This window comes from Cebus imitator, unplaced genomic scaffold (assembly GCF_001604975.1).
Source record: "Cebus imitator isolate Cc_AM_T3 unplaced genomic scaffold, Cebus_imitator-1.0 Scaffold128, whole genome shotgun sequence".
Taxonomy (NCBI): Eukaryota; Metazoa; Chordata; class Mammalia; order Primates; family Cebidae; genus Cebus; species Cebus imitator.
Genome location: NW_016107443.1, coordinates 2,468,217 through 2,480,011, shown reverse-complemented (window position 1 = coordinate 2,480,011; position 11,795 = coordinate 2,468,217). Strand labels below are relative to the sequence as shown.

The 11,795-nt window shown below is 43.0% G+C and overlaps 1 protein-coding gene across 10 annotated transcripts in view; it reads left to right on the top strand.

The window, feature by feature from the left end:
- Positions 1-11,795, top strand: part of SH3KBP1 (SH3 domain containing kinase binding protein 1) — a 383,287-nt gene that overhangs the window by 92,475 nt on the left and 279,017 nt on the right. The window contains exon 1 of one of the 10 annotated variants that reach the window (XM_017540640.2): positions 2,461-2,883. The exons of 8 other annotated variants lie outside the window; for them this stretch is intronic. In XM_017540640.2, coding sequence (XP_017396129.1) covers positions 2,833-2,883 — 51 coding nt within the window. In that variant the 5' untranslated portion in view covers positions 2,461-2,832. Of the gene's footprint in view, positions 1-2,460; positions 2,884-11,795 lie in introns of those variants that run through there. One more of the 10 variants, XM_017540644.2, reaches the window with a different exon arrangement.

Here is an 11,795-nt window from a genome sequence, read left to right as displayed (position 1 = left end):
GCGTTGGCCAGGCTGGTCTCGAACTCCTGGCCTCAAGTGATCTGCCCACCTGGGCCTCCCAAAGTGCTGGGATTACAGGTGTGAGCCACTGCACCGAGGCTCTAGGCATTTTTTTTTCCTCCCTTGAGGCAGAGTCTTGCTCTGTCACCCAGGCTGGAGTGCAGTGGCACGATCTCGGATCACTGCACACTGCAAATTCTGCCTCCCGGGTTCTGCCTCCCCGGTTCAGGTGATCCTCCTGCCTCAGTTTCCTCAGTAGCTGGGATTACAGGCACCTGCCACCATGCCTGGCTAATTTTTTTGTATTTTTAGTAGAGATAGGGTTTCACCATGTTGGCCAGGCTGGTTTCAAATTCCTGACCTCAAGGGATCTGCCCACCTTGGCCTCTCAAAGTGTTAGGATTTACAGGCGTGAGCCACTGCTCCTGGCCCAGGCAAGGTTTTTAAAATAGCTTTGAGACCTAATTTACATGCCATGATATTGACCCACTGAGTGTCTCAGTCAGTTGTTTTCAATATATTTACAGAGTTGTGTGACCATCACCACAATCTAATTCTTGAACATTTCCATCACCCCCAAAAGAAACCTGTGCCTATTTGCAGTCCCTCTCCATTTCCACGCCCAGCCCTAGGCAACCACTCATCTTTGTAATTTCTCCTTTTTCTTTAACATTAAGAAGAATGTTTTCTGCAAGTATATTATTTACTTTAAGAAGTATCTTTCCCAAATTATAAATTCTTACCCTTGGCTACCCAGTTACTGCTCAGCCTATTCCTGTCAGTACACTTGAGATTGCATGGAACAGAAACTTGTCTGGAACTGCCTTAAACACAGGCATTTGCTATTTCACATAATAGGGAGGCTAGAGGTAGGGTGGACCCCAGGGGCAACGTGATCAGCTGCTCAGTGTGATATCAGAAACCCATGTTCTTGTTGTCTCTTCCCCCACTATGTGGTTCTGGCAGTAGCTTCACCCAAGGGCTGGCTTCCCTGTGGTCATCAGATGGTTGTAGAATGGGATCCATCAGTAGTGGGGCCCGTTCCTTCCTTCCTCACAGCTTGTATGTAGGAGGAGTTATTTCTTGCAGTCTGTTTGGGTGAGCTTCATTCTCCCTGCCCACCCTGAAGCAATGATTGGCTTAGAATTAATTAGGCTGCCCTTCCTAGAGCTGGAAATGGGCTCCACTGGAAATGGATGGGCACCTGTGACCAGGCCTGGGCTCTGCTGGGGAAGGAGGAAGGGAGGCAGCTCTACTGGGTAGGCAACCAGAAGTGCTCACTGAGGGTTACTGACCAACCACATTGGATTGTTTGTTTCCTTTCACTTGGGGACCTTTTTTTTTTTTTTATGTTAAACGCAAGCAAGGTGATCCTCTGATTTTGAACTTGTTATCTGGGAGAAGGTAGACCAATCCCAGTTCATCCTGGCTGAGTGACAGCGGATTTGATCAGTGCTCTCGACAGGCTTGAGAGTAATAATATGTGTTTTTGAAGCTGACCCTAGCTTTACATCTCTGAAAGCTATCAATTCAGATTTCACCAATTCAGGAGGTTCTCATAATTTGGTCAAGGAGTGCATTGAAGTTTATCTTTGAAGAGGGTTTTTTTTTTTTTTTTTTTGAGATGGAGTGTCTCTCTGTCGCCAGGCTCACTGCAACTCCCACCTCCCAGGTTCAAGTGATTCTCTTGCCCCAGCCTCCTGAGTAGCTGAGATTACAGGCGTGTGCCTCCACGCCTAGCTAATTTTTGTACTTTTGGTAGAGACAGTTTTTGCCATGTTGGCCAGGATGGTCTCGATCTCTTGACCTTGTGATTTGCCTGCCTCAGTCTCCCAAAATGCTGGGATTACAGGAGTGAGCCACCACGCCCGGCCACCTGTGAACAGTTTTATAGTGAGGTAATATTGGTGATGGTGGTAACACTAATGTGGGAAATAAATGATTTGAGTAACATTCAAAAAACCAGTTTGCTTTAGGATAGAAATGTCTAAATATATAACTAGTAGTAAATATTAGAAAATTACTCCTAATATTAAGTTAGTCCCTTGTAATCTCTCATTGGGGGAAAAATAAAGTCCTGCTCTATGTCAGTATTTGAATTACTATATGAACTTGAAATTAGCAAAAATGGATTTTCTTTCAAGTATAATTCATGCTTCACTGAGCCAAATAGATATTCTGCCAGTTATTTGGACTTTATTAAATTTTGCTTTATATGTAATAAAAAATCAAGGTAAGCCTCTGCTTTGCAAAGTCATTTATTTGATCAGGAGCTGTATTTTAGAGTGCATTTCAGGGTGAGGTTTGTCCACATATAAGTAATGAGCATTTGCTGGTGCAGCTCTTACTGGTGAGAACGGATGTCGAAGAAAGCAAACACCATATGCCCTTTGTTTCCCGTGCATGTCCTCTTCTGGAGGCCTGGGTGGAGTGTTTCAGCTGTCTCAAATAATCTCCATTTTGCTGTTACTGCAGACTCTGCAGTTCTCCAGCTCTCTCCTCTCTGATGTTAATTATAACCTCTTCCTAATTAGGTGGCTCTTCCTCCTCCTCAGTCATACAGGTTCCATACTCTCAAATGCCAGAGATTGGATTACTTTTGAAAAATGAGTTTCTCTTGATTTGTGACAGAAATAAGTGCAAAGAATTTAAAAAAACCAGTGTGAGTGTGTAGTGGGAGGGGCAGGCGGGTTGGTTACGGGACAGGATGCTTAGAATAATTTTGCTGCCAAGTGAATCAGAGAGACTTGCAGTTCTCGGAGAGCACGGAACTTATTCCTGCCCAGAGTTCAGGCACAGCCATCCAGAAATTACCATTTCATACTTCACAGAATGGAGGTTTCAGCAGCCAAAGCCCCAAGTGCCGCAGACTTGTCTGAGATTGTAAGTAGGCCGTACATCTGTTTTGATTGTTATGATGTCTACATCTTTTGTAGCCTGTTGCCCAACTACTTTGTAGGCCAGGAGGGAGGCATGATGGGGAATTTGGTCTCAGGTCAGTCCTTCCGAGATGGTGACCAACACTGTTTTCCACTTGGCCCCAGGTGTCAGTTTTCTGGTTTGTAGCTGAAGGGTATTTCTTTCACTAAGCCCTTGTCTGTGACAGAAGTGGATTCCTTTGGCTGAGTTCTTTTGTAGTAGCATTTATAAAGATTTTGAATAGCTCTGTCATCTGGTTTGGTGACTCTTTCTCTCTCTGATCACTATTGACAGCCAGGTGAGTTTTCTCTAGGGGACAGTGCACACAGACAGCTGCATTCAGCCAAACCCCCTGCAGGCATCCATTTCTGCAGTGAGGTACCCCTCTCAGGGGTTGGAAGCAGGTAACATTTCTAATGCAGCTGGCAGATTTGGGAACCTGGGAGGAAGCCAGGTATGGAATCTAGCTTTCCTGTATTGTGAAGAAATAAAGGGGATAGGGGTTGAGAATGAGATGGGAAACAGGAAAGAAAGTCAGCTTGGGGTCTGTCATGAGCACTGTCCTGTTGCCAGATACCAATCGAGGTGTTGGGAGAGGTTCAGTTCCCCACTCAGCTAACTATGCAGCCATGGGCTGCTAACCAAGATCTCTCCAAGTCTTACTTTTCTCATTTGAAAATCTCCATCCTACCACCTCACAGGGTTACTGGATTGTTTGAAATAATGAATGTGAAGGCACCCGGTGCTTGGTTGCTGTCCTTTTCCTTTTCTGTGGCACTCTATGCCATAAATGCAAGCAGTATGCTGGGCTCTGTGAGATGCCACCAGTGTTGCTGACCTGGCTTGTTTCAGGGCAGCTTTTGTGGCCACCAGGCTCTCATGGTCAGTGTCATAGGTTTGATCTAGGGGTTGGCCAGTTGGCCTTGCTTAAGTCTGTAGCCCCAGGTTGCCCTTTCAGTCACAGCCAGGTAACCCACCTCCCAAAACAAGGTCCTGGGGAAAGGGTATGAATGAGTCATGCTTATGTCTCATAGATAACATTTAAGTTAAAGATGATGGGAACTGGGGACCCAAGTTAGAAGAGTGTGTTACAGGTCCTCAGGGAGAGTGATAATTCAAAAGATCCCTTTCCCATCCAGCTTTGAGTTTCCAACTTATTAAAAACCTAAATTCAGCCAGAGCAAGGGAGAAGGAAATGAAAAGGTAAACCTTGGCCAGGCACATGGCTTATGCCTGTAATTCCAGCACTTTGGGAGGCTGAGGCAGGAGGATTTCTTGAGCCGAGGAGTTTGAGACCAGCCTGGGAAACATGGTGAGACCCTGTCTCTACTAAAAATACGGCATGGTGATGCATGCCTTTGGTGTCAGCTACCCAGGAGGCTGAGGCTGGAGGATTGACTGAGCCTGGGAGGCTGCAGTGAGCCATGATTGTGCTACTGCACTCCAGCCTTGGTGACAGGAATGAGACACTGTGTAAAAAAAAAAAATTAAATGAACCAAGAAAACTGCTGAGTAGTCATCTGAATTCTGATTCAGAAGTACATGTAGGACACCATCATGCTATTTTTCCGTTGCATTGTTTCAGTTAATGTATTTATGAATTTAGGCAGCTACTATGTATGTCAGTCAAGCCCCAATTGCCCTTCCACTGTGTGTGTATGTGGGGTGTGTGTGTGTGTGTGTGTGTGTGTGTGTGTGTGTGTGTGTGTGTTTAGGTCACTTTCTAGAGCCTGCTCTGTTAATTAACTGTACTATGTGCTTTATATTTGCTATGAATTAATTGTTAATGATAGTATTCCCTTGCCAGTCACAAGTTCTCCCACCCCTTTCCCCCATTGAATTCCTTGTATTTCATCTCATCCATAGGCTCAAGTTGTTTGTCTTTGGCTGGCAAGACTCCTCAATAATCGTGTATCAGTGATCTCTGACACAGTGCTAACTTTTATCACTGATTATGGAGAGCCATTGTATAAATCATCAGGACAGTGTGTTTTGCATATGATGATTTAAGAGCACCTCTTAACCAACATCAAAGTAATGTATCAGAGTGCCAACCTTCAGTACTTTTCTATTGCTTTTCATTAAAATCCGCTTTCTCTTCTACGACCTGCTGGGCTTCATATGGCCTGGCTTCAGCCTCTTGAGGGTCATCTTCATACTTTGGCCACTGCCTTCCACCATACCAAGTTTTTGCCTATCCCAGCACTGTCTCTGGGTCCAGGCACTTGCAGCTCTCACTGCTGGGAATGCCCCTTTTTTTCTTCCTGGCTCCTTGCTTGGCTGACTCTTTCTCCTCTTTCAGGTACCACTCTGAGTAGCCCTCCAGGGCCATCTTGTCTCAAGGGCTAGCCTCCATCTTGAGTTTCCTTTCTCCATTCCTATCACATCACCACATTTATTTCCTTTGTAGTCCTTATGTCACAGCCTGTAAATATTTTCTTAACTCATTGATTTACTTGGTATTTGACGTCTCTCACACCAGAATTTCAGCTCCATGAGGGCAGGGGCCTTGTCTGTTTTATCCCTACCATATCTCAGCTCTTAGTTCAAATCTAGATGCATGGTAACTGCTCAACATATGTTTGTTGAATTAATAGTTGCTTTGGAGAGTTAACATGGTGAATGACTTTTAAGTAGTTTGTGGCTGCGAGCTGATAGAGATAGTCTCATCTTTTATGTGGCTGGCCCCCTCCCCATCTGCATTCGTCATTGCTCTGGCACTTTGGGAGCATTTCAGACTTCAGGGCACTGTTTCCTTCTCTTGGGCAGCCCCTGACTGGTGTCTGGAATAACCCTCTGTTGTAAGTGTCATTTTTGTTCTCAAAATGAAAACCACCTGTCTTCAAAGTGATTTGCTTAAAATAAATGCTTTATTTCTTTACTGAGACCTTTTTCCCTTTCTGCCTTTCTCCACCTCCTGCCAAGAATAATGTGAAAAACCCCATTATCTTGGAAAGTGGTTTTCCCTCTGGTTAGAATCCAAAGCCAGATGACTTACCACCAAGTGTGCTGGGGTAATAGCATTCCCCTACCCTGCTGCTCTCAGATGTTAATGAGGTCTCAACCTTGGCACTTCCCTTCTTTGTATATTTTCTTGAAACTTACTTCCTACAGGTAAAGAAGCTAGCCCAAGATACCACCTAAATGGCAGTGGGGGGTAGGGACCATGTCTAAGTAGCACTCTGTGGCAGACTGATTGCCAGCCCACTGACACCATATACCAATTCCAGGGAGTTGACAGTTTTTACCCCCATTTTAGAGATAGCAAAATGGAGGCTCACTGAGATTAGGTGACTTATTCCTAAGCACATAGGTTGCAACCAGCCAAGAGCAGAAACCAGGCTTGTCCGATTCCCAGATTCATCTTTTATTTGTTGATGTACTCAGTGTCTCTCAGGGTTTTATCGACCAAGTCCTGCAGTTAAAAAAAATCTGTCAGCTTGGTCCATGGTATACATCCATGTAGCTGAAGTAAGTTTCCTGAAATAGTAGCTGCCTTCACTGTGTGTGATGCCCTCTTGTATTCTCCATTCCATTCAACAGATGCTTGTCAGGACCTTCTAAATTGATTACATGGCCCACCAATTGGTAGCAATCCATTTGAAAACAGTTTGAGAAGCATAAGTATAGGTGAGGTGTAAACTGTGCTTAGTTTATATAGAGGTTTACATGGTGTAAGCTATTAAAAAGAATTTTTATTGGCAGTGTAATATACATAGATAAAATGCACATGAGGGTATGGCTGTTGAATTTTCACAAACTGAGCACGTCTGTGTAACCAGTGCCACATCAAAACACGCGCCATTGATTTAAGCTTCTTTCAATCAAGACAGAGGTGTATGGAATACAACAGAAACTGATGGCTCCTCAGTTTGTTGTGAATTACTCACATACAGCTTACTCCATGGACAGGCTCTTTTTGGAGGTCCATAGCTTGCCTTTCCAGTGATGGGTCCTGGCTGGTGTTTGTTTGAGATCCAACAACTGCCGAAGGAGTGGAATGTGGCCTCTGTAATGGCCTCAGAAATTAGCACAAAAGAAGGGCTGACTGAGAATGTGCCTGGTAAAATGTGAACATGGAGGAGGAGGAGGAAAGGGCAAGGCCCTGCAGCTGAGTACAGAAACATTAAGAGTGTGAGAATTTGTGGTCATAGTAATTGAGACCAATTTTACTGAAATGGAGGGCGATGAAAGGAGGAAGGAAAAGGAATTTGTGATTATAGCACCAAGCCTCTAAAGGTTAATGAATGCACCTATAAGATAAGAAATATCTACCTCTCATGGTGAGTGTTGACTTTTAGAGAAAATTGTTTTAGTATACTGAACTAATTCTTGACAAAAGATGTAGATGCATCTCCATGCAAAGGCAAGCTACAGCAACTTTGCTTTCATAATGTATGGGTTCTGTAAAGCTGTCTTGGTGGACATGCCTTATGTAATTCATCGTAATGGGTTGTGCATAGAAATGAAAGGAAGCAAATATCGTACCATGCCTTGAAACATTGAATACTGAGTTACAAAGGGCATTAATTAATAAAACTTTATGGGATTCATTTATAGCTCACTTTTAGTCAAACTGAAATAGGTTTCCTGAATCAGGGACTGTAGGATAGTAATAAATCCTTTTGTCTTTGTTGATCAGATAAGCTCTTACTCACTGACTTTCTGTTACTTTCTTGGCACTCAGAGTCATGCCTGGGTACTAAGGACTTGCTGAATGAGTGGAAGGATTAGGGACAAAAAATCATAGGTAGCATTTAATGAGTGTGTACTGTGTGCTTTGCCTCTTTTATCTGATTTAGTCATCACTACAAGCCTGTGAGGCAGGCACTGTAAACATTTTCTTCTTTATTTATTTATTGAGACAGGATCTCACTCTGTTGCCCAGGCTGGAGTGCAGTGGTGCAATCAGAGCTCACTGCAGCCTTGACCTCCTGGGCTCAGGTGATCCTCCCACCTCTCAGCCCCCTGAGTAGCTGGGACTATAGGTGCACATCACCATTCCTGGCTGGTTGGTTTTTTTTTTTGTTGTTGTTGTTTTCTTTTTTTTCTGTAGAGACAGGGTTTCACCTTATTCCCCGGGCTGGTCTCGAACTCCTGGGCTCAGGGATCTCTGCCCGCCTGATCCTCCCAAAGTGTTGGGATTATAGGTGTGAGCCACCATGCCCAGCCTTACCCCTTTTTTTAGAGCAACCTTATATCCTCTGCTTGCCTGAGGACAGTTCTGTTGTATGCCTGTTGTCCTCACATTAACATTGACATTGCCTCCTTTCATTCTCAGATGTCCTGGTCAGATGATAAATTATTTCACTCTGAAATGTTCTGGCTTGGATAGACAGACAAGGAAACTGAGACACAGAGAAGCCACATCACTTTCCATGGTCACCAAGCTAGTAAGATGTAAAGGTGGGATTTTTTCCTTAGAGTCTGATTCCAGGTCGTGTTGTCTGATCACTAAGTTCTGGTGCTTCACAGTTTAAGCCATGGAAGAGACAGTATAGAAAAACAACTCTTTATGTTTTTCAGTTCCAGTATTTAGTAAAAATCACTGCCAAGTTAGCATCTGAAGTATGTTAATGTAGTTCAGGGCAGTGGGAATGTGCTAGGTAAAGACTCATTGAAACCCTAAGTGTGTATTCATTAGTAAACCTGGACAATTAGTACCCTACGATGATAATACCATTTATGTGTGCATGGTGCTTTATAGTTTACAAAACTTTTTCTCTCACATTATTGTGTTGAAGCTTCTTGTGCACTCAGAAGTGGGAGGTGGATGGCCTGTGGTAGGATTCCCAGTTTACAGAGGAGAATGGGGTAATCAGCAGGGTGGTACAGTTGCTTGCCTGAGGCTTCACTGCTAGGAAAAGGCAGATCCAGGATTCAGCTGAGGTATTCTGCCTCAGCGATCAGTGCGAGCGCGCGCTCGTTCTCTCTCTCTCCTCCCTCCCTCTCTCTCTCTCTCTCACTCTGTCTCTCTCTCCATGTATATATATATATATATATATATATTTTTTTTTTTTTTTTTTTTTTTTCCCCCCTTGAGACAGTGTCTTGCTCTGTCACCCAGGCTGGAGTGCAGTGGCGTGATCACAACTCACTGTAGCCTTGACCTCCCAGGCTCAAACAATCCTCCCACCTCAGCCTCCCAAATAGCTGGAATTACAGAGGTGCAACCACCATGCCTGGCTAGTTTAAAAAATTTTTTTTTAAGAGCTGGGGTCCTACTATATTACCCAGGCTGGTCTGGAATTCCTAGGCTAAAATAATCCTCCTACCTCAGCCTCCCAAGGCGCTGGGATTACAGTCATCAGCCATGTGTGCCTGGCCAGATGTTCTTATACAGTCATTTGAGGGTGCTGTTTATGAAGGGTTAGGGAGTCACTTGAAGACTCATTAACCTAACCCAGAGTTTCTCAGCCTTGGCACTGTTGACATTTTGAGCCAATTAAGCCTATTGCGGGGGCTGTCCTGTGTGTTATAGGATGTTTAAGAGCATCCTTGGGCTCTATTCAATAGCACAGTTCCCTCATCCTCCTGCCAGATCCCTTCAAGTTGTGACAACATGGGAAAGTGTCTCCAGACATTACCAAATGTCCCTTGCCGGGGCACAGTTGACTCTGGTTAGGAACCACTGGCCTAACATAATGGCCACATTTAAAAAAGGGAAAGATGACCTTGAAAGTGTTAAACCTGTCTTATTCCCCTTTCTCTAGTTTCTAAAGCATCAGAAAAACTGTTGAAAGACCAGCAAAGGGGCAAAAGAGAGAGAGAGAGAACAAGCAATATGTTTCATGTTGAATTATCTTCCATGGAAGAGCATTGTGTCTGCCAAAGGATAAGATAGCCAACATTTTTTAAGTTAAAAATCACACAGTTAAAAATATTTTTATAGAAAAGTTAGAATAGAGATCATCCAAAATATACACATACAGAATCTCCTGTAATCCTACTGCTGAGATAACCATGGTTCATATTTTGGTCTGTTTCCTTCTAACTTTTTCCAGCATGCATATACAAGTATATATTAAAAATAATTTTTGGTCAGGCATGGTGGCTTACACCTGTAATCCTAGCACTTTGGGAGGCTGAGGCAGGTGGATTATTTGAGGTTAGGAGTTCGAGACCAGCTTGGCCAACATGATAAGACCCCATCTCTACTAAAAATACAAAAATTAGCTGGGCATGGTGGCAGTCACCTGTAATCCCAGCTACTCAGGAGGCTGAGGTAGGAGAATCTCTTGAACCTGGGAGGCGGAAGTTGCACTGAGGCGAGACCACGCCATTGCACTCCAGCCTGGGCAACAGAGTAAGAGTCCATCTCAAATAATAATTATTATAATATAATTATTATTTTCCAAATAGAGCCATGCCAAAATGCTGTTATAATCAGCTTTTTATTAAATGTACCACAAATATCTTTCCACATCTATGATATAGAATTACTAAATTTTGTAGTATTTTGTTTTATGGCTAGCATATAATTTATTCACTTAGTCTCCTGTTGTATACATTTGGTTTGTTTGTTTCTAATTTTGTTTTTGCTGTTAACATGCAAAACTATGGTGAGTATCCATGTGTATACTTATGTCCTTCCCAGCTTGTTTTTTTTTTCCTTCTAGAAGTTATGATCACTGTAATTTTTAGGATCCATTGAGCAAGATATGGAATTTGTAATGTTCTCGATTGTATTTTAATTATGTCACATACCTTTACCCCTCAAAATTATGGAATGTATTGATTAAAAATGTGTTTATGTGGTAGGCGTGTAGAATGGGGTGTGAAAAGTTCTTTGGTTTTCTAATTGAACAATGACTAATAAGAAACCATTTGGTTTTCGTGCCTTGTTCATGAAGCTCACTCTTAACTGTGTCAGGCTACTTCCTGAGTAGGAATCATCCTGGTGAAGGTTGCTTAACCTTCCTTTAAGGTTTTGTTCACTACTGAAAGAAATTCAAGGCTATATGCTCATTAATTCTCATTGCTCATGGATTTTTCTTCTATGTGTTTTTAATTATAAGCTCATAGATAAGATATTTGGGTGGTAGAGAAGAGCATAAAGTTCCCTGCTTTACTCCCCTCCCCCTTGTTTTTTTTTCATTCTCTAGGATTTTTTTTATGCTTATACAAATATTAAAATACAAAATTAAACCACACAAACTCGGCAACAATGTGCAATGTATGAGCCAAGTAGCTTTTTTCTACTTATTGCATCTTTCTATATCAGCGCCTTCTTCTATTTAGTTGGTGGCCTATTGGGGGTTGTTTTCAGCTTCTCCTGCAACAGGTCACATTCTATTATGGGTCTATCCATAGGATACATGCTTAGCAGTGGAGTTGTTGGGTTAAAAGTTTATGTCCTTATGGTTTTGATAGATTTTGCTAAATTGCCCTTCGACCAGCAATATATAGCTTGACTTGTTTCCATCAGTCATTTTTTTTCCTGCCTGGCCTAAATTATTGATTAATAAACTGGGAACACAAAGGTTCCCTCATTTATTGAAAGGGGCATAGTTGATTAGGAGACCACGTCTTCCCTAATGACCATTGTAAGGACTGGTTTTCAGCCTTGAGAACACTTAGGGGAATGTGTATTTTCTGGTTTTCTCCTGGGCTTGGCCTGAAACTGGCTTTTACTTTTTTCGACCATGGAGTAAGAAGTATGAATAAAAGTTGGGAGACAATACCCAGATAGACAACTTTCTGGGAATATTTGATGACATGCTTCAATTAAAATTGAGGTGATTAGAAATGGACCCTCATGGGGCCGGGCGCGGTGGCTCAAGCCTGTAATCCCAGCACTTTGGGAGGCCGAGGCGGGTGGATCACGAGGTCAAGAGATCGAGACCATCCTGGTCAACATGGTGAAACCCCGTCTC